Raw genomic sequence first — 19,781 nt, 5'->3', positions numbered from 1 at the left:
GATAGGACCAGAGGGAATGGCCTCAAGTTGTGCCAGGGGAGGTTCAGGTGGGAAATGAGGAGACATTTCTGCTCAGAAAGAGCGGTCAGGTGCAGGGATGGGGTGACAGGGAGGTGGTGGCGTCACCATCCCTGGGGGTGTTCAAGGAGAGGTTGGACGTGGTGCTTGGGGACGCGGTTCGGTGGGTGACAGCGGTGGCAGGGTTGGACCAGATGAGCTCGGAGGGCTTGGATTTTGTGATTCTTTGAACTCGGGGGTGTTCGGCGCTTCTGCGACTCCGTGATTCTGCGCTTTTGCGACCACCACCTCAGGACGCCCCAAGATGGCGGCGCCCCCCCGAGGCACCACAAGGCGCCCCGCCGAGCCGCCGAGGACCTTGTCACGTGACCCCCCCCCACCCTCACCCCACGTGACGCTGCCCGCACGCCCCCTACCGGCCTCGCTTCCCCCCCCCTTCCCCCCTTCCCCGCTCGGCTCCCGTAGGCCGGAAGTGCGTCACCAGCGGGCACCCGGAAGCGGCGGCGGCGGCGGCGGGCGGCAGGGCCGGAGCCGGCGGCGGCGGCGGCAGCGCCGGGCCCGGTGAGTGGGGGGGGGGGGAGGGGAGGCCCGGGGGAGGCCTCGCTGCTGACAGGGAGGTGCGGGGAGCTGGGGGGCGGCCTCTTTCTCACAGGTAATTAGCGACGGGACCGGAGGGAATGGCCTCGAGCTGCGGCGGGGGAGGTTGAGGTGGGCAATGAGGAGACATTTCTGCTCAGAAAGAGCGGTCAGGTGCGGGGACGGGGTGACAGGGAGGTGGTGGCGTCACCGTCCCTGGGGGTGTCCAAGGAGGGGCTGGACGTAGTGCCTGGGGACGTGGCTCGGCGGGTGACAGCGGCGGAAGGGGGGCGGTTGCGCTCTCTGAGGTCCCTCCCACCCTCAATTACTCCGCGATAAGGGATAAGGCTTTTTTTTCTTTTTTTTTTTTTTTTTTTTTTTTTTTTTTTTAGCAAGGCTACGCGCGGAGAGATGGGAAGGAGCCCAGCCACGCCTAACCAAGAAGAGCGCAGCGTTAGGAGAGTGCTGTGAGGATTAGGAGAAAAAAAAAAAACAAAACCAAACTGCTGCTCGCTGCAGGTGGCAGGGAAGCAGATCAGAGAGGTAGGCTGGGCTGGGCTGGAGGAGGAGTGCTGCAGGAGCTCGAAAGATCAAGGTTTAGGTGTGGAGATGGGTGAAAGCCACGGGCAAGAGCCCCTGACGTGTTTTTTTCTAAGGTGCTGGAAGTACGGTGACCCCGCCAGCCCCATCCCGCCGTGCCCCCTGCGTGCTCGTGCTGCTGGGCGCAGGGCAGGAGGGGAGAGAAATATTCTCCTTCCAGAATATCTCCCCGGAGGTGTCACGGAGCTTAACGCAGAGCCGCGTGGGCGCAGCCCGGGCAGCAGGCGATGCTCGCCCGCGGCGTGCAGACGCCAGGACGTTGATTCCCTGCCGCGGAAGCAGGGCTGTCGGTCCTGGGAAGAGTGTTTTGGGTAGCAGCGGAGCGCTGAGCGCCGCGGGGAGGCTCAGGTCACCTCCCAGCAGCGAACGGGACGTGTCCTAAAGAAGCGGCCTGTCTCTCGGTGCTGCTTGCCTGCCCCTCGGGGACGGCAAAACGAACAGAGGGCGTGCAGCGCTGAGGCAGAGCGGAAAGCCTCGGCCAGATAAACCCCCCTCTCGTCCAAGATGAGCTCCGCAGCCCCCCCCACGAGGGGCTGGGGGAGCCGGTGGTGCTGGAGGGGTCGGGGTCTCCTTCCCCAGCCAGGGGATCGCAGCCTGCGCAGGGCTGCTGGGCTCCGGGCGTCGCGCTGCCTCCAGGCGGCTCCAGCTGGCCGTCGCAGCCAGCAGGGGGGATGGAAATTAAATATAATCAGACATTTATATGCGCTGAACGGGGAGAGCTTTGAAATCCAGAGCTCTTTTGCAGCCGTAAGGCAGGCTGCTGGGGGGATGGGGGCACGGCCACGGGGCTCGGCAGAGCCCGCCCCGCACCCAGCAGCTGCCTCGCCTTGAGGTGCCCGGCACGATTAGTGCCCAGCGGGTGTCTCACGAGGCCTGCTGGTTATTTACCAGCCACCCTAAAAACACAGCGGCCCCCCTGTCCTCCTCCGTGCCCCGTTTGGCTGAGGGAGGGAGGAGGGCGAGGAGGGAAGAAGCCAAGAAGCCCTCACCGGGAGCGCGTGCCCGGTGCCTCTCCTCGCTGCTGCTCTTCGCACGCTTCCAGCCCCTCCTACGCTCTTTTTTTCCCCGATTCCGCGCCGAGATGCTGCCCTCGGACAGAAACGCGGCCGCGTCGGGGCAGAGGTAAAGCCACCCGGCGAGGGAGCAGCCTGCGGAGAGGTCTCCGTAACAGGCCTCTTTCCACAGAGGTCTCTTTCTGTTCCCCGGGTCTGGGAAACGCTCCCGTGCCTGGAGGGCGAAGCTTTTCTCCTAGTTCTTGCCCCGGGCTGCGGCGCCCTGTAACGATTTGCGGCGCCCCTGCCCGCTGCTTCTCCCCCGCTTCGCTCCGCCTTTCTCCCTCCTGCTGCCTCCGCCCGCCGGCTGAGCACCAGCTGCCCCGCCGTGGGCAAGTTTTGGAGCCTCACAGCCTCCGGGTGCCCCCGTGCGAAGAGCAGAGCAGCGCCGCGGGCGTTCCCACAGCCCTGCGGGTGCTGGCCGGTGCTTCACGGCGCTGACCGAAGTAGCAGAGTGCTCCGTTTGAGTACGTGAAAGCCTTTTGAAGCTGTCTCTGCATCGCAGGAGGACGTTCCCACCGCTTAAAATGAAAGAAGAGCGGTCGGGCTCTCTTACAGAAGCGACGAAGAGGGCGCTTCTCCCTGAATTCCCGCGGTCTCCGCCAGGTTCCTCGTAGCCGGCGGTGCCCGCCTGCTGGTTTGGCCTCTCCGGGCGTTTCGGGTCGCCTGGGTGCTGGCGCTGCCCCGCGTGGTGTGTGCCCGGTAGCGGCTGCCCCACGGCCTCACGGGGGGAACGGCTGCTCTCTGGGGGAAGCGCTGGAGTCACCCGACTCCGGGTGGCGTAAAGGAGCAGATAGCGAGCGCTGCCCGCCCGGTGGAAGCCGCTCATTCTCCGTCTGCCCTATTTTTTTTTTTTTTTTTTTTTTTTTAGTACCTGGGAGCAGTTCAGAGCCCGGTAAAGCCGCGAGCCATGGCTACGGTGCTCGTACGCCGACGGTTCCCGAGGCTGAGCAGGGCGACCGCCGCGGTTCTGACTTCAGCCCCGTGCAAGGCCGAGGGCGGAGGCGGCGAGAGCCCACGGAAGGAGGAGGAGAACCCGAAAATCACCAGCGCCGGGAGCAAACCCGCTGCCACCATCCGGCTGCTGACCCCGCCGGGCTACAGGGTGCTGCGCAACCCCGCTGCCTACGCCAGGAGCAGGGCTGGGAGCTGCGGCCGGGCTCTCGGTGACCCTCCCGCCGGCCCTGGCGCTGCTCCGGAGCACCGGGGGCTCCCTGCTGCGTCCTTCCAAGTTCTTCCAGCCGCCAGGAACGCCCTGGCCAAGCCCCCCCGCGGGCGGAACCCCCCGGCGCGGGCCAAGCGGGAGGCAGAGCGGGAGCGAAGGGAGCTGCACGACTCCAAGGAGGACCCGCGCGTGTTCCAGCAGGGGCGGCCCGAGTACAAATCCCTCAGCTACGATAGGTTCGAGCCGCTGGAGGCCATCCCCTGGGAGGAAGGCGAGGCGGTTCTGCGCGGTGCGGCCGCCCAGGGGGGCAGCCGGAGCCCGGGAGCCATCGCGGAGGGTTTCCGCAAGCTGAGCCGCCTGCCTGAGGAGCACCACGCGGCGCTGGTGTCCGAGCCCAGGTTCGACGCCCTGTGCTGCCGCGTCGTCGACCAGATCCAGTCGTTCAGCACCGCGGAGCTCGTCGAGGTTTTGAAGGCTTGCGTCCGTCTGGGCGTCCCGCCCGCCCACCCCGTGCTGGACGCCTGCGAGCGCGACTTCTGCCGCCGCGCCTGGGCCATGAGCCTGGAGCAGCTGCTGCTGGTGGCCGACTGCTGGCGCTGCCTGGAGCGCGCCGTGCCCTCCTACCTCGGCATCCTCTTCAGCTACGCCAGCAGGAGCTGCAGGGAGCTCGCCCTGCCCCAGCTCGTCCAGCTCCTTTACATCATCGGCGAAGGGCGGAAATCCCCCCCGGACCTGGTGCAGAAGCTGGAGGGCGTCATTTGGAAGCACCTGGACTCGTGCACCCTGGAGGAGGTGGGAGCCATTTGCCTGGGGCTCTTCAAGTCCCTCAGCGCCGTCTCCGACCGCCTCATGAGGAGGATCGCGGACAGGGTCTCGCTGCGGATGGAGGAGATGAGCACCTACGCTTTGGTCAACGTGCTCAAAATGCTGCGCTACGCGCGCCTGGACCACCTGCCCCTCCTCAGGGAGCTGGGGAGGGTTATTCCCCCCCGAATCCCGGCCACGAACATCCAGGGCGTCATGCACATCACCCTGACCTGCTCCTCCCTGCACTACTACGACGAGGGCGTGCTGGCCGCCGTGGCCGCGGCCCTGCCCTCCAAGGTGGCCTACTGCCGCAGCAAGGACGCCGCCAAGTTCCTGTGGTCCTTCGGGTGCCTGGACTACGAGCCCCCAAACGAGGAGGAGTTCTACTCCAGCCTGATCGAGCACATGCGCAGGAAGCTGCACGAGTTTGAGAAGTTCCCAGAGCACCTCCTCACCGGCTTGCTCGGCCTGGCCTTCGTCAGACGCTTCCCGGAGGAGCTGATAGATCACGCTTTGAGGGATGACTTCGTCCAGAAAACGAGAGCGAGTAAATACGAGCTCCGGAAGGACCTGTTCACCCTCGCCAAGAGCGTGGAAATCGAGTGCCCGGGCTACCGGGGCAGCCGCCTCCCCCCTCAGCTTTACCAGGAGATGACCGAGATGGTTTTGGCTTTCGCAGAGCAGGAGATCTACGTCAGGCCCGAGATTGTGGAAGCCGAGTCCCTTCTCCAGAGCGTGCTGGGCGGCCCCGAGTACGTGAGGAGCCACATGATTCTGCCTCACACCCGCTCGAGCGACCTGGAGGTGCACCTGGCCGTGGACGGGCGCCCCGTCCCTTTCAATTCAAAGGCCGCCGCGGGTAAGAAGCTGAAAGACGTCGGAGTTAGTCTGACGGACGACCTGATGGCTCAGCTCATCGGAGGGAAATCGAGCAGCCAGGCTCGCTTGGAAGCGGAAAACGAAGCCGCGGCTCCTGGTTGGGAGCAGACGGGGGAAGAACAAGCTCCACGCACGTCGTTTGCGGGCAGATCTCTTAGCGCAGGCACCTCGTTGCAAGTGGTACCCAAACTGGGGGGCTGCCTCGAAGCCCCCGCTTCCCCTGTGCCGCACCAGCAGCCTCGGGGGGTGAAGCTGGCGATCCAGGTGTCCAACCGAAACCACTACTGCTACCTGTCCAAGCGGCTCCTGGGGCTGCACCGCTTGAAGAGGCGGCAGCTGCGGCGCCTGGGCTACGTGGTGGTCGAGCTTCCCTTCTGGGAGTGGTTCCCCCTGCTCAAGCGCACGCGCTCGGAGAAGCTGAGCTACCTGCACTACAAAGTGTTCGACCCGGCGCTGCTCAGCAGGGCCACCTAGCACCGCCCGCTGCATCTCCGCTGCTTTAAACGCTCTCTGGGGCTTCGGTCACCGTTTTCGGCAGGTGCTTTGCGAGCCGAGGCTGCCTCGGCGTGTCCGCCCGTCCCGCTCTGCCGACGGGCATCTGTCCCGTGCTCTGCTGCGGTACGTCGAGCCTCAAATGCTTCCGTGCCGAATAAAACCCGCTCTCATACTCGTTTTTCCCCTGTGATTGCTTTGTTTTCTCTGCCCTGAACGAATGCGGGTGGCTTTGGTTGCTTGGGACCAGGGCGGTGTCGATGCTGTCGTGATATCTGGGGAAGAATTGGGGTGGCTTTTAGGCGCGGTGCTGGCGCGGGGGTCAGGAAGACGCGCGTCTCCTCAGCCTTTCCAGCTCTGCTCAGCTGGGGCTGGTGGGCAAGCTGAGCTTCTCCTCTAAGGAGCTGCGAGTAAACGGGGCAGAGGGTGGAAGCTGAGCGGCGGGACGAAGGCTGGCGCTGAGGATCGGGGTGCTGTGACCCCAAAGCGTGAGTTTTGTGCGGAGGGGACTCGAGTCCCTCTGCTCGGGGCGGTGTCGCCGCGGGGTGGCACGTCCTGGTGTGCCCCAGCTCTGGAGGCTGCTGGTCTCGCCCTCTAATCGCTAATTGCCTCGAAGAGCTGATTGCCAGAGCGGATCGAAGGCTTGGTAAAGGGATAACGACGGAGGCCATAACCTCGGTAACGGCCTCGGGCTTGGAAGGAGCTTTCCTGGGCGGCCACGAAGGCTTGCAGCCCGCAGGGCAGCGCTGCCAAGAGGTGGGATCCACGGGGGTTCCCTGGAGAGGCTGAGCGGGGGAGGATCTGCAGCCCAAGAAGGTGACGTGATCAGAAATGGGGTTGAGGGGGATCTTGAGTTGCTCCAGGAAAGGGAACAACGAGGGCTGATGTTTCGTTACGTCAGAGCTAAAGGACTAAAGGAACCCGCGGGGCAGCGGGTTCAGAACGCACCCGAAAGCGGCGGTGTTGTCCCAGCGCCTGGAACAAAACCTCAGCTCTCGCTCCCACCAGCTGCAGGTGCCAGAGGTCGCGGCGGTTCGGAAGCTGAGTGAAAAACTCCCCGCAGGCAGCCCTGTTCCTGCGGCGAGCCTCTGGGGGCCAGCAAGCCAGGAGGTCGGAGCGCAGGGACGCTGCTCTGCGCCTGCCGTGCGGCTCCTGCCCGCCCCGTAACGCTTCTGCCACGTGCGTTGGTGCCTCGGGTGCCGCGTTGCTCGTTTCAGACCGTGCAGACCCCTTCCTCCTGCCCTGGGGCAGGTCCCGCTGTCGCTGCGGAGAGGCACGCTCACTTTCCTCTGGTTAGTGAACGCCGTCGGAAGCTTCAGCAGAGCGCTGGGGGCACGGACACCCTCCCTTGGAGCTGTTTAACACCCGCCGCTCCCGTGGAGCTGTTAACTGGCGATTATTTATATTTGTTTTCAATCTCAGCTGCCCCCCCGGGGCTGCCGGAGCCCTTGGGAACCGTTTCTCCCCCCAGCAGCTCCGCGGGGCCATCCGCGTCCCGAGGGGCCCCGGCACTGCGCCTCATCCACGCGGGTCCTGCCTCAAACCTCTGCAGGCAGCAGAAGGACGCAGCAGACGGGGAGAAAACGGGCACAGAGGCGAAGATTTTGGTCCAAGGCCGCGCCGTGCAGGTCCCACGTGCTGTAACGCGAGAGCCTTCCGCTGACGTTCGCTTATTTTGCCTTCTTTTTTTTTTTTTTTTTTTTCTTTAAAGCTGAATCTGATGCTCAGAAAGTGAGCCCCCTCCAGCTGCAAAGATGGTAATAAACGTCTGTCTCCCCCAGTTCAAGCCGAGAATTCACTGCAACAAGGTAAAATGTAAAAAGGTGCTGGTTTAGGGGGGCGGAGGGGCGAGGTGGAAGTGGCTTGCCATGGCTGGGGAGGCTTGTTTGCCGCTCATCCGTGATAATTGGCAGGCTGGCTAATTATCACGGCGTGGCCGGCTGTGCCGGGCCGTCCCGAGAAGGCGCAGCGAGGGCAGCTCGTACGAACTCCCGTCTTTTTGCACGGCCTGGGCAGCTCGGGGAGGGATTTGAACACGGGAGCCACTGCCTGCTCGGGATCCGCGTCTCACGCCAAGGCGAGGCGGAGCCGAAGGCTCGGCGCTTTGAGAAATCAGTCCGGGGAGATTTCCCAGTGGGCCGACGCCGCTCTTCCAAACTTGGTTTGCCCTTTCCGTGCTCGGATTTAATTAACGCGAGCGCTGCGAGTTGGAGTTAGAACACCGTGTGGCCTTCCGTGAGTGCTCCAACGTGGCACACGCTAATTACCGGAGGGGAAGTGCCCTCATTTTGCAGGAGCTCATAACAAGACGATGTTATGTGCTTACAGGTGCGCGTGCTTTGACTCTAGATATGTTTTTCCCCGCAAGATTGCAGCTTTCCCCTCGTCCAGTAGAATATGCAGCTCTTGGCAGTGTTTGTTGAAGGTGCTCTAATCAGGATCCGGAAGCTTTTGCTCGGCACCGTCAGAATCTCTTAGCTGCCACCTCGTTTTTAGTCGAAAGCCACTTGCGAGTAGTAAGTCTCCCGTAGTAAGTCCCTCTTTTGAGTAAGTAAGTGGTAGGGAAGATTCAGAGAACGTCCTCACGCGGCAGGAGGGGCCGACATGACGTTTCACCGCTGTCGACAGGGGGAAGCTTCCCGTTTCCCCAGTGCTCTGCTCCCAGCCGTGCTGCTCTCCAAACCCCTCCAGGCCTCGAGTTAATTCACCGACCCAGCCGAAACCACAACCCGCACACGACTTTTCACTCTTGCAGCAAGTTGAATCGGCTCTGCAGGCCGCTGGCCGGGTAGCAGAGGGTGCAGAGATGGGACGGTGTGCCTGGGAGGAGGCATCTCCTCTCTCGTCTCAGCTACACGTGAAACCACAGCCAGGGTTCCTAGTCTGTTGACTTAAGACGAAGTCCCTGGGAAACTAGTTTCCTCTTTATTTTCTTGCTTCAACTGAAATCCAGTTTTCTCTTGAAACGCAGATCTCCGCCGACGGTTACGAAGTGGAGAACCTGATCTCGGAGGACCTCGCCAGGAGAAATCGTGGTTTCCGCAGCGAGTACTTCATCAAACCCCCCGTCCACGTCACCGTCTCCTTCCCCTTCAACATCGAGATCTGCAGGATCAACATCGACGTCTCCTCCGGAGGCTACCAAACCTTCTCCGGGCTCGAAGTTTACACCTCTACCTCATGCGCTAAAACCTCCTGGCAGAGCCCCGAGGGGCACTTCTCAGGTCTGGCCGGCCAGCCCGTGTCGGACAAAGACACTTTCACGCTGGTGGGCAAAGCTGTCTTAAAAAATCAAAGCAAAGCGACGTTCGGCCACCGAGGCTTCAAGCCGAGGCCTCCCTTCCATCAGATGGAGAACGTTTTCTCCTACCCGGGCTCCGTGTCTCAAGACCTGTGGAACAAAGGGCCCGCCTCGCTCAGCAACGTCTCGCACCTGAAGCTCTGCATCACCCACGTGGCCGGGGGCGGCCTGCCTTGCATCAAGAGGCTGGAGGTGTGGGGGCAGCCCGCCAAGTCGTGCCCGCAGGAGGTGATCGAGGGGGTTTTCCGGGTGGCCTCCCAGTGCCTCGCCCAGGACGGCGGCAGCCTCAAGCCGGAGCTCTGGACGCCGATGGAGAGCGACTGCGTGCCCTTGGGCACCAACGACGGCGAGCGGCAGGCCCTCCGCAAGCTGGTGGACGCGGTCCAAGACGTCCCCGAAGAATTCCTGGACCCCATCACCCTGGAGATCATGACCTTCCCCATGCTCCTGCCCTCCGGGAAGGTGATCGACCAGAGCACCTTGGAGAAGTGCAACCGGAGCGAGGCGTCTTGGGGCAGGGTGCCCAGCGACCCTTTCACCGGGGTGGCCTTCAGCCAGCACTCGCAGCCCCTGCCTCACCCCACTCTCAAGGCCAGGATAGATCATTTCCTCCTGCAGCACAGCATCCCCGGCACCAACCTGCTCGGCAGGGCTCACGCCTCCGAGATGCTCGTTCCTTCTTCCGTAACCGTGTCTTCTCTGAAGAGGAAGATGGACTGCGGGGATCCGAGCTCCGCGCAGCCGCTTTATTTTTCTTCTACAGACTTGCTTGTCACGGCTACCTCAGAGAACAGTGCTAAAAAAATGAAAACGGACAGTGACTCGCATTTGATCCAAATGGACTGTTCTACAGGTACCTGGCTCCCTAACTCGCTTCTGTTTCTTCGGTGTCCTGACAGCCCGGGGCCGGGTTTTTAAGTCAGGAGGCTTAAGATTCCCCCGCTGCCTCCAGAGAGCTCCGAGGCTGTTGCGTTTTGCTGCTGATAGACGTCCTGGCACTGGGTTCACCGTCTCATTTACACCCCCCTCTCCCCCCAGCACAACCCGCGCCATCCCCGGGTGCTGTTTGCTCCCGTTCTCTCTCACTTTTTCTCCCCTCTAGGCTCGTCGCTATCGCCGTGCTGCCCGTGCAGCCTGCCTCCCAGCCCTCTCGGTAGCTCAGGTCGCTGCGTTCCCCTGTCAGGTTTCATTTCCCTTCTCCTTCTTGCTCTCAAGCCACCGGCCGGGTGGAGGCCACCTTTTTTTCAGGACACACGGCTCGATGCGAAGGTGGCTTTTTATCGTAGCTCACCAGTTAGCCCAGGCATCCCGTGTGTTCTTGCAACAGCAAGAGAACGTGCGGTAACAGGAAGAGAAACACTCGGGGCTGTGCCTGGGCTGGAGGCTGAGCTTTGGGAGCGTTTCCCTGCTCAACCAGATACCAAACCTTCTCCGGGCTCCGCGGAGGAGACGTTACCCACGAGACGTGATGTGCCTGGAGGAGGAGGAGGTGGGCACTGCTCTCCTTTCCTCCTCGCCTTCCCCAGCGTGTGTCAGACCTGGCAGCACCGCTGGATGTGAGCTCCGGGAGGCAGAAGAAGAGCCCAGAGGTGCGGCCCCGAGATAAATCCCTTGAAAAGCCGAGTGCTTTCACAGCTCCTGCCCGGCAGCCACGGCACGTGGCGGTGTGCACAGCCCGGGGTGCTCCCTGCAGCTCGGGCAGGGGGTGCCTGACGTCTCAGGAGGCGACAGGCAGAGGTACCGGGGAACTCGCACCTCTCCCCCGGAGATCTCTTCCCTCCTGTGGTGTATCCTCTAATAATGGTTACCTTCAGCTTCCAGTCCCCGATTAAAGAGCCCAGCTCATGGGCAGTTGCCTCTCTTTACTCCATGCCAGGTCTTTGGCTAGAATCCACTCCTCTTTTGCACGCTTGCTTTCTCCCTCGGGTGCCCAGGACTATCTGCAAGGTGTTGGAGGTGCTGTCTGCGCGGCTGTTACGTGGCTGTAACTACTGCGTACAGCGACGCTCGCGTCTTCTCCCTGCTGGTGTTAGACAGAGTTACTGCTTTGGGTAATAATCCCTCAGGGAAGGAGCTGGGAGGAGGGGGAGAGACATCCCCAGCGCTACTCCAGCGTGCAGCCCGGGCAGGCTGTTTACAGCCCTCGTCAGCCCTGATTGCCGTGGCAGATGTGCAGCAGTAAGGCTGAGCTCTTCCCCCCCCCCCCCGGGGGATGCATTTAGCAAATTAGCGACGCAGACACCGTTTGCTTAATGTGAGGTCTTAATTAACTTAATTGAGGTCTTCGGTGCTGCACGGGGCAAAACGCTGGCATACCCCCGCCGAGAAGCGCCCCGCTCCTCAAACCTCTGCTTCTCTTCGCAGATGCGATCCCTCACGAGCAAAAGCTCTCGGAGAGTTTGGACACGGCCTTGACCTCGGCGCTCAGCTCCATGCCGTCCTTCACGGCCAAGCTGATGAAAGGGCAGCAGCAGGCGCAGGGCGCGGGAGGCTGCAGCACCTCGTGGAACGCCGCCTCCGGCCTCGGTAAGCGGCGAGCGCCTCCGGTTCGCCTCCGGGAGCGGGGCACGAGGGCAGGGACCGGGTTTGCGGGGAAGGCTGCGCTGCTGCTCGGCGTCTTTCGGGGCCAGCAAGCCAAATTTGTGCCTAGAATCCCAACAGGTATGAATATCTACGTACATATCACAGCATCGCAGAATCGTCTAGGTTGGAAGAGACCTCCAAGATCACCCGGCCCAACCTCTGACCTAACACTAACAAGTCCTCCACTAAACCATATCGCTAAGCTCTACATCTAAACGTCTCTTAAAGACCTCCAGGGATGGTGACTCAACCACTTCCCTGGGCAGCCCATTCCAATGCCTAACAACTCTTTCAGTAAAGAAGTTCTTCCTAACATCCAACCTAAACCTCCCCTGGCGCAACTTTAGCCCATTCCCCCTCGTATATCTGCCCGGCTGTTGAGCTAGACGCCCTAATCACAGCCCTGGCTGTGTGCGCATGCCCCAGATGATTTCTCTGGGCTGCAGGGAAGCTCTGCTGGAAGCCCTGGACCTTTTTACGTCCCTCCACAAGCCGATGCCCGCTCTGCTGGCTTCCTCTCCTTCCCCTGAGCGAGGATCTGCCTGCTGGTGGCACGAGTGGGCGCACAGGGACCGAGTGTCCCCGAGGCGGGGCTGGGGGTGTGCGGCTCCCAGTGACTCTCCCTGAATAGCTCTTGATGCCTCGCAGTGACGCGAAGCCATTAAGCTTTTTACTGTCCCCTTTCAAATTGCTGCTATTTGAGAGCTGAGTGAGCGGCCCTTCACAGGTAGCGGGTGACAGGAATGCGAGATGACCCCTGCAGTGTTCCGCACGGGAACACATTTTAAATCGAGTGCCAGAACAGAGGAAGGGAGGCCAATAAAATTGTCTTGGTAAAAAACGAAAAGCTCTGCGATCCCCTCTCCTTAATTAAAAGCCCGACGGTGCAAATGCTGGTTTGAGCCACCCCCTCCTGAGCACAAATCCCCCCCCCAGCAGCCAGACCCTTCCCTTTATCACGGTAGAGAGAGAAAAACCGGGCTGTGGCCCTGAGATATGAGCACCTACAGCACACGGGCCGCTCGGCCCCGGGGTGGCACGGCGTGGTGCGGGTTCTCCAGCCCCCGACCAAGCAGCTTCTCTTCTCCTGTCACATTTGCAGAGCACGGCAGGAGCGGCCAGACCCAGGGGTGCGCGTCCTGCGGCAAAACCTTCTCGCCCTACTTCAAAACGGAGCCCGTTTACCAGCTCCCCTGCGGCCACCTCCTGTGCCGCCCCTGCTTGGCCGAGAAGCAGAAGTCCCTGGCCGTGGCGTGCGGGAGCTGCAAGCGGTCGGTCGCCACGCACGACGTCAGGAGGGTTCACTTCTAACCTGCCGGGAGGACGAGAAAACAGGAGCTGCCGCTGCCGCCTGCGTGGATTCGCGCGAGGACGGCGGCCTTTGGAGAGCCTGCCGGCTGAGCACCCGTAATCGTGGAGAGGATTTGGGTCTCCTCGTGCTTACAGAGTAGCGGGGGGGGTTAGAGCGTCGCGCCGGAGCAAAGCGGCCCGAGGGTAACAAAAGCCATAGCTTCTTTAACGAGGAACTTGTATTTATACAGAACCGTCACGCCCGCCCTCTCACCGCCGTCCCCGTGGCTCAGTGGTTAGCGTAGGTGCCTTTCGGGCAGGGAGTTTCGCTTCCCCGTGAGTTAAAAACCATTTACATGTTCGGTGAGCAGCCGTTCACCGAGCCCTCGTGGTGGGTAACACAACACCCAAGCTACCCGACCTCTCCCCTATCCCCGCCTCGCCCCCCCCCCCCCGACGTCGCTCGTCCTGCCGGAGTCCAGCAAGTGATGAAGAGAAGCCGTGGTTAAGGCACGAGGGACTGGCAGCGACCTCCCTCTGCTCGCAGGGACCCTTGTAGAAAAGCCATCGCATTCCACCCCCCCACCCCCCCCACCCCGCCTCTCGGTCTCCGTCGCGTGGCCGGCCCAGCTCCCGTCCGGCCGACAGACATTTACGCCTTAATAAAAACCGCGGTTCCAGCCAGCTCCTCGCCCCGACTCGTAACTGGCCTCGCTGCGCGTGTTAACGATGCCGTGTGGGGAATCGCTCTGCAGGGTACCGACCAAACGGGGGCTGCGAAAAGCTAAAAGTCAACACGCGGGCAGGCGAGCCGCGGGGCCTCGCAGCAGCCTCGGGGGGCTGTCAGCGGGCCTTCAGGCCCGCCACTCGGCTGTCCAATTCCGAGGAGCTCTGCTCTTCGGAGAGCCGCTCGGGAAAAAGCCAGGGGAAAATTACTCAGATACGTTCTGTCTCCTGGCTGCGCCGAGGGTGAGGTGACAGCGGGGGGTTTTGTCACCTGGAAGCCCCCCCTCCCCCCCCCCGCTGCTGCCACTTAATTGATGATTTCTCTCCACCGAGCAGGCATTTCTTGCCGATGTTCTGCGCCGGTTTCTCTGGGGTAACGAGCTTGCAGCTGAATCACCTTACATGTAACGCCTCGATTCTCTCTTAAAAGGCACCCCCCTCGCTGAGCAGCTCATGAATTTCGTGGCTTTCTAGTCTGAGCAAGCAGCAGCCTCATCAAGCAGCCGCAAGGCCGCTTTGTACCGGTCTTACGGCGCTCATAGCCTCCCTTTGTAGCAAAGATGTGAAGCCCCCGTCTTCAAACAACCACCGGCAAACGGGCAAAAAAAAAACGATTCCTAAAAACCTCACGCGTTTTGGTTTGTTTTGTTTTTTGTTTTTTGTTTTTTTTTTTTAAGGCAGCCAAAATCCCTCAGCCTCAGTGCTGCTGTGCGTGCCGTGAGCCACCCAGGCGTGATTCAGCGCTCGCACCTCCTCCGCCCCAGGCCTCCAGCTCGCTCCGAGCGCTCCCGGCCGCGCCGCGCCCTCCTCCTCTGGCGCAGGCGAAGCCCCCTCGCCTCCGGCGAAGCCGCGGCAGCCCAGAAGTTTCTGGGGAAGCCCTGCCAGCGGGCAGCGGATCAGGCTGGGCACCATTTCGCTCGGGCTGAGCACGCGTCATCTCCCCGTGGTTCTCCACGCAGGGAAATCGAGCGCTCAGCCTGGTGGAGCGGGGGGGGTGGAAGGGGCGGCAGGAGGGTGCCCGGCCCGACCCCTGCTCAGGGAACCTGGCTGTGGGGTGGTTCCGTAGCTTGTTCCGTGCCTGTACGGTTGCTCCGAGCTCTCATCCACCCTATTTTCCCCTCTGTTGGCACTACAGGACCCTTGGGCAGCAGGTTTCATCCCTTCTTGCTGGTAGAGGATGGAGAAGGGATGGAGAGGGGAAGGGATGGAGAAGGGACGAATTTCCCCGTGCACACCGCTCGCTCTGCACTGCTCAGGAACCGAGCCTGGCGCCCCGGCTGGACGTGCTTCCTCCTCCTCCTCCTCCTCCTCGCTCCCGTGGTGACCGTGGGGGTCCTTCCCTCCCAGCCGCCCTTCGGCTCCCGCGCAGAGCGGGCAGGAGGTGTGAGCAGCTCGGTTTTCCAGCACCGAGGCTGTCTCCTCCTCCTCGGGAGCAGGGGAAGAACCTTTGGTGGTGGCCAGCTCGGTGGCCACCCGGTGTCCCCTCCCCGTCGCCCTGCCGGCCACCAGGGCACGGTGACCGAGTGACGCGCTTGTGACGGGCTGGAGGAGCCCCGGGCGCTGCTAAAAGCGGTTAAAAAACAACAAAAAAAAAACAGGCCAATTTGGGGAGCGCCCCTTCGCCCGGGCAGGCGACGGGCACGAGCCTCTGCCGACGTGGCGCAGCGGTGCCCTGGGCACGGCGCGAAGGCTTTTACGAGTTCCTCCTTCCCCCGGCCGCAGCCACCCGCGCCGATTAACGCCGCGCCGCCTCGCATGTCGTTAGGAGCTCAGCGCTAACGAAGGGGGCTCCGCTGGGGCCCGCGGGAGCCTGGGGACGAGCAGGGACGTGGCAGAGCAAATCCGGGGCTGGGGACGTGGAGAAGGTGGCCCCGGGTGGGTGCCAGGAGGGGATTCGGGAGCCCCAGAGCACGCGGGTGGGTGTCCTGCTGGGCTCAGCACCACGGCCCCGCGGGGACCCCACCGGCTGAGCCCCCACAGGGGCTGGGGACATCCCCCGAGCACGTCCCCCACGGTGCCGCCATCCCAAAGCCCCCTTTTCGTGCTCTCCATCCATTTTTCTTGCCTCGGCGCCCCATCCCTCCCTCCCACCCCGTCCTCCCCTTGATTCCCGTAAGTGATTCTGCGTCGCGGCTGCGCAGCCTCTGCAACTTGGAAAACATTTTATTAACCTTCCTCGCCTTTAAAGAGCGTAATTACATTTTAATCTCATATTCCCGCGTTATCATTCCAGACACAGAGTCATTTGAATGCAGATCGCTCCGGCTAATGTAATTTTTTACGATACAGTAATGAAGAGCCGGAGCATGAGCGTGTAACGCCGCTGCCCAATTTAGCGCTGACATTTGGGGCGCTTTAAAGAAAAGTTTCCCCCAGCCGAGTGCTTTTTTCATTTTTTGTTTTATTTTTTTGCATCCTCCTCGGCCTTGCAACGCAAGCGGGCCTGGCACCTGCTGTGAGCCGGGGGGACGTGGTCGGTGCTAACGATGTTGGTCATTAAGGCTGCACCTCAATGAGTCACTGCCCCCATCTCCCGAACCAGCACCGTCACCCCCGGGGTGATGCATCCCTCCGAATCCACGGGGCAGGATGAGGCCGGGGCACCCCCCCCCCGGCAAGCATCACCCCCGTTGTGCGCCCGCCCCAACCCCTCCGTGCCTCAGTTTCCCCTCTGTGATAAGAAAGCATCCCAGAGGTTTGGCCCTGCCCGGAGGCTCCCCCCCAAATTGCCGTCCCCATCCCTCCGGCACCCCAAAACCAGCCCCTCCTCAGCGCCTCCGGGGCCGGGACGCCCGCGGGGCAGCGGATGCTCGTCGGGCGGCTGCTTCCCCGCCGCGTTTTAATTTCCCATCGCCGAGGTCGCCCTCGGCATCGCTGGGAAGGGAACGTGGGAGCGGCAGGAATATTCAGCGCTGGGGCTGGCCGCCCCTCGGGGCTGAGCCGCGGCAGGGGTCTGGCTGCGCACCTCGGCACAGTGCGGCCGAGCCCCTTGGTTTAGGGGTGCCTGCGTGCACCCCAGTGCTCGCCTCCGGCAGCCCTCCCACAGCAGCATCCTCCAAACTAGCATCCCTCCCTAAATCCTCTTCTCCCAAACCAGTATCCCGCCCCAAACCGTCTTCCAAGCCAGCATCCCTCCCCAAATCCTCATCCCCCAAGCCAGCATCCCTGCTGAACTAACATCCTCCAAACCCGCCTCCTCCAGTCCAGCACCCCTCCGCAAACAGCACCTCCAAACCCGCATCCTCTGCACCTCTTCGGGGTTTTGGCTCCCCAAACCACCACCCCTCTAAAACCTGCACCCCCCCGCCCACCTCTCCCCAGGCAGCCCCCCCCCCAAACTAACCAACAGCCCTTCCCCAACCCGAGCACCCCTCCCCGTGGCCACCCTTGAGGGGAGGGGGGGGTGGGGGGCCCGTGCCCCCCGAGCAGCTCCGGCTCGGGGGATTTGCCAGCCCTGAGCGCTGCCGCTTGCGCTTCTGCACTGAATCACCTCAATTACAGATTCGCTTGGATGAGATTTGGGAAAGAAAACAGGAAAAAAAAAAAAAAAAAAACACAACAAAACACACACAAAAAAATAACCAGCCCGCCCTCCTCCTCCTCCTCCTCCTCCTCCCCACCCCGGGCGGGGGGGGGGACACACGGTGGCATAAATAGCGGGCGGCACAGCACGGGGCCAGATGCGGAGCGCAGCCAGCGGCAGGGCGGCCGCCTTCCTCGCACGCGTGGCACCGCTCCGGGCACCCCCGGCCATGGCCGAGCCTTCGCTGCCCCTCTCCTTCCTCTGCCTCCTCGCCCTCTCCTCCGCCTGCTACATCCAGAACTGCCCCCGCGGCGGCAAGCGCGCCTTGGCCGACACAGCCCTGCGGCAGGTACGGGGCCACCAGGGGACTTGGGGGTGCCGGGGGTGGGTTTGCGGGGCGCAGAGGGTCCCCCCCAAGACCTGCGGCACCCTTGGGCGCTCGTGGGGTCGGGGGGATACGGCTGAAACCATGCCGGGGGCGGCCGTGGGGACCCAAGGGGCCACCGGGACGGGCCACCTTGGTACGTACGTGCTGGAGGTGCGGACCTGGGCATCACCTGAACGGTGCTGGAAGGGGAGGGGGGGGGGGGGATGCTTTTCGTGACCCCAAGCCCGCCCAGAGCCCCTTCCCCTTTATTCTGGGGCCGGGTGCTCGAGCTGCCGGGTCCCCCCGCAGTGCCTGCCCTGCGGCCCGGGGAACAGAGGTCGCTGCTTCGGCCCCGGCATCTGCTGCGGCGCGGAGCTGGGCGGCTGCTACCTGGGCACGGCGGAGACGCGGCGCTGCGCCGAGGAGGACTACCTGCCCTCGCCCTGCCAGCCCGGCGGGCAGCCCTGCGGCTCCGGCGGCCGCTGCGCCGCCAACGGCGTCTGCTGCAGCGCTGGTAACGGGGAGCGGGGCCCCCAAAAGGGTCTGGGGGAGGCGGGGAGGTGACGGGGCTGGGGCGGGCGCCCAGGTGGGGTTGAGGGGGGTTTTGGGGGGTTGAGGGGTGTGGGGAAGGTGTGGGAGGGGTTGGGGGGGGGGGGGTGCAAAGAGCTGGCGTCCCTGCGGTTCGCCGTCGCCTCCCGAAGGGAAGGCGGGCACGGGGCGATGGCACCGATGTCCCCAGCTCGGGACACGGAGAACGGGCTTGGAGCTGAACCCAAACCCTGTCCCCGCGCCTTCCCAAGCCTCAAGACGTTGCCAAACCAGGCACAAAAATGCCCTGACCCCCCAAGAAAAAGCCCCGCTCCCTGGTTAACGCGAGCACCGAAGCTGGAGCTCGAGCCACGTGGGTGCCCGGGGCTAAAAACCCGCAGCTCCTAAACCTGTCCCTATGCTTTCCGCCGAAGACACCTGCGCCGCGGACGCCTCCTGCCTGGAGGAAGGCAGCGAGCGGGCCGAGGAGGCGGCGGAGAAGAACCTGACGGTGCTGGACGGCTCGGCCGGGGACCTGCTGCTGCGGCTGATGCAGCTGGCCGGCCGGCAGCAGGGCAAGCAGCCCGGCCTCTGAGCCGCGCCGCCGCGCGCGTCCGTCCCCGCCGTGTACATACGAGCCCCAATAAACGTCCTCTCGCACTGTGCTGGCCTCGTGTGGGGCACGGGGACGGGGAGGGGACGGGGAGGGGACGGGGAGGGGACGGGGAGGGGACGTCAGCAGCTTGGGGACACGGACGGGGCTCGGGGATGGCCAGGGTGGGGTCCAAGGCGGGTGGCTGCGGCGCCTGCAGCCCCCTCCCCAAATCCCCAGTCCCCAAATCCCCCTCGTCCCGTTCCCACCGGGATTGTCCACCTCGGAGGGCCGGCTCCCAGCTGTAGGGATGCTGCTGGGTGTGGGGTTTGCCACGTTTTTTCCAGCACTAAAAGGGAAGGAGCCCACCCAGCGGAGCCAGCCTGCGGGGTTCGCCACCCCAATTCCCACCCCGGGGTCCCCACCGGCACCCACGGGTGCTGACCCGCCCTGCGCACACGGACGCGGGACGGGGACGTGCCCCAGGATGTCGCCGTCACCTCACCTCTTTGCCAAGCCCCGCCGCGGGGCACTTTGGGGTTCTGGTGCCTTTGGGAAGCAGAGATTTGGGGGGTTCAGCTCCCGGGGCCGACGCCGTGCAAATCCATCGCGCCCCTCGGACGGCGACGCCGGCTCCATCTCACCTCCTGAGCGGGAGAAAAGGCAGGAAACCCCCCCAGAACCACCAAAGATCTGCAAGCTTCGGGTTCCCAGTGGACCGCAACCCCCACACCTGTCTCACCTTCCCCTCGCGGCGATCCCACCGCTCACCGACCAGCCCCCCCCCGGCACATTTCCCCCACAGATTTGGGGCGTTTTGGGCACGTGCTGCCCCCAAGCCTCTTACCCTTACGGGGTCCTCGCTCCGGGCGGGTTTTTGGGGTCCGTGTCCCCAAACAGGAGCCGCGTCCCTCCCGCGGTCCCCCTGGGCTGGCATCTGGCCGCGCGCGGGGCCGGGCGGCCTTTATAGGGTCCCCGGGGGAGGTGGCACCGGCGGGGAGGTGGAGCTCCTCCGGCCGGGGGGACGCATCCTGCGCTGCCCACGTCAGCCCCACGCACCTCCGAGGGCGCTGGGGGCCGTGTGGGATGACCCCAGTGATCCCGTTACCCGCGGCCCCGCTAAGCGGAGGCCACGGGGTCGTGCTCCCCGATTAAGCGGGCGCCGGCAGGGCTCGGGGTCGCGCTCCCCGCAGACGTCAGAGCTGCCGGGGAATTAATTCAAGTCGGGAAGCTCTTAATTGCGGTAACGAAGGCGGGGAGCTTCGGGCTTGGGAGGACGGTC

General features: G+C 63.5%; 3 protein-coding genes across 6 annotated transcripts in view; all 3 read left to right on the top strand.

The window, feature by feature from the left end:
• Positions 1 to 5,767, top strand: part of LOC121069058 (leucine zipper putative tumor suppressor 3-like) — a 43,491-nt gene extending 37,724 nt beyond the window's left edge. Inside the window, exon 4 of the mRNA XM_040554754.1 lies at positions 3,271 to 5,767. Within this exon, the coding sequence (XP_040410688.1) occupies positions 3,271 to 5,571 (2,301 nt within the window). The 3' untranslated portion in view covers positions 5,572 to 5,767. The remainder of the gene's footprint in view (positions 1 to 3,270) is intronic.
• UBOX5 (U-box domain containing 5) lies at positions 493 to 13,507 on the top strand. 4 transcript variants are annotated; one of them, XM_040554756.1, is made up of 5 exons: positions 493 to 579; positions 7,301 to 7,397; positions 8,561 to 9,743; positions 11,255 to 11,416; positions 12,576 to 13,507. In XM_040554756.1, exons 2-5 carry the CDS (start codon positions 7,344 to 7,346, stop codon positions 12,782 to 12,784), a joined length of 1,608 nt encoding a protein of 535 aa, XP_040410690.1. In that variant the 5' UTR covers positions 493 to 579; positions 7,301 to 7,343; the 3' UTR covers positions 12,785 to 13,507. The 4 variants fall into 4 exon arrangements, with proteins under 4 accessions (XP_040410690.1, XP_040410694.1, XP_040410692.1 ...); XM_040554760.1 differs by lacking the exon at positions 493 to 579 and adding an exon at positions 987 to 1,137; XM_040554758.1 differs by lacking the exon at positions 493 to 579 and adding an exon at positions 1,011 to 1,207.
• Positions 13,508 to 16,481: 2,974 nt separating this feature from the next.
• LOC121069062 (neurophysin 2) lies at positions 16,482 to 18,548 on the top strand. The gene is made up of 3 exons (XM_040554762.1): positions 16,482 to 17,361; positions 17,689 to 17,893; positions 18,342 to 18,548. The coding sequence occupies exons 1-3, from the start codon at positions 17,170 to 17,172 to the stop codon at positions 18,500 to 18,502; spliced, it is 558 nt and encodes a 185-aa protein (XP_040410696.1). The 5' UTR covers positions 16,482 to 17,169; the 3' UTR covers positions 18,503 to 18,548.
• Positions 18,549 to 19,781: the final 1,233 nt, after the last annotated feature.

This window comes from Cygnus olor, chromosome 4 (assembly GCF_009769625.2).
Source record: "Cygnus olor isolate bCygOlo1 chromosome 4, bCygOlo1.pri.v2, whole genome shotgun sequence".
Taxonomy (NCBI): Eukaryota; Metazoa; Chordata; class Aves; order Anseriformes; family Anatidae; genus Cygnus; species Cygnus olor.
The sequence above is the reverse complement of the archived record's forward strand: the minus strand, read 5'-3'. Positions and strand labels throughout refer to the sequence as shown.

Excerpts from the sequence above, each read along its gene's own strand:
- UBOX5 (XM_040554756.1), top strand. The coding sequence starts at position 7,344 with ATGGTAATAAACGTCTGTCTCCCCCAGTTCAAGCCGAGAATTCACTGC. Across the intron at positions 7,398-8,560 it reads CGAGAATTCACTGCAACAAG|ATCTCCGCCGACGGTTACGA; the intron begins GTAAAATGTAAA and ends CTTGAAACGCAG. Across the intron at positions 11,417-12,575 it reads GAACGCCGCCTCCGGCCTCG|AGCACGGCAGGAGCGGCCAG; the intron begins GTAAGCGGCGAG and ends TCACATTTGCAG.
- LOC121069062 (XM_040554762.1), top strand. The coding sequence starts at position 17,170 with ATGCGGAGCGCAGCCAGCGGCAGGGCGGCCGCCTTCCTCGCACGCGTG. Across the intron at positions 17,362-17,688 it reads CCGACACAGCCCTGCGGCAG|TGCCTGCCCTGCGGCCCGGG; the intron begins GTACGGGGCCAC and ends GTCCCCCCGCAG. Across the intron at positions 17,894-18,341 it reads CGGCGTCTGCTGCAGCGCTG|ACACCTGCGCCGCGGACGCC; the intron begins GTAACGGGGAGC and ends TTTCCGCCGAAG.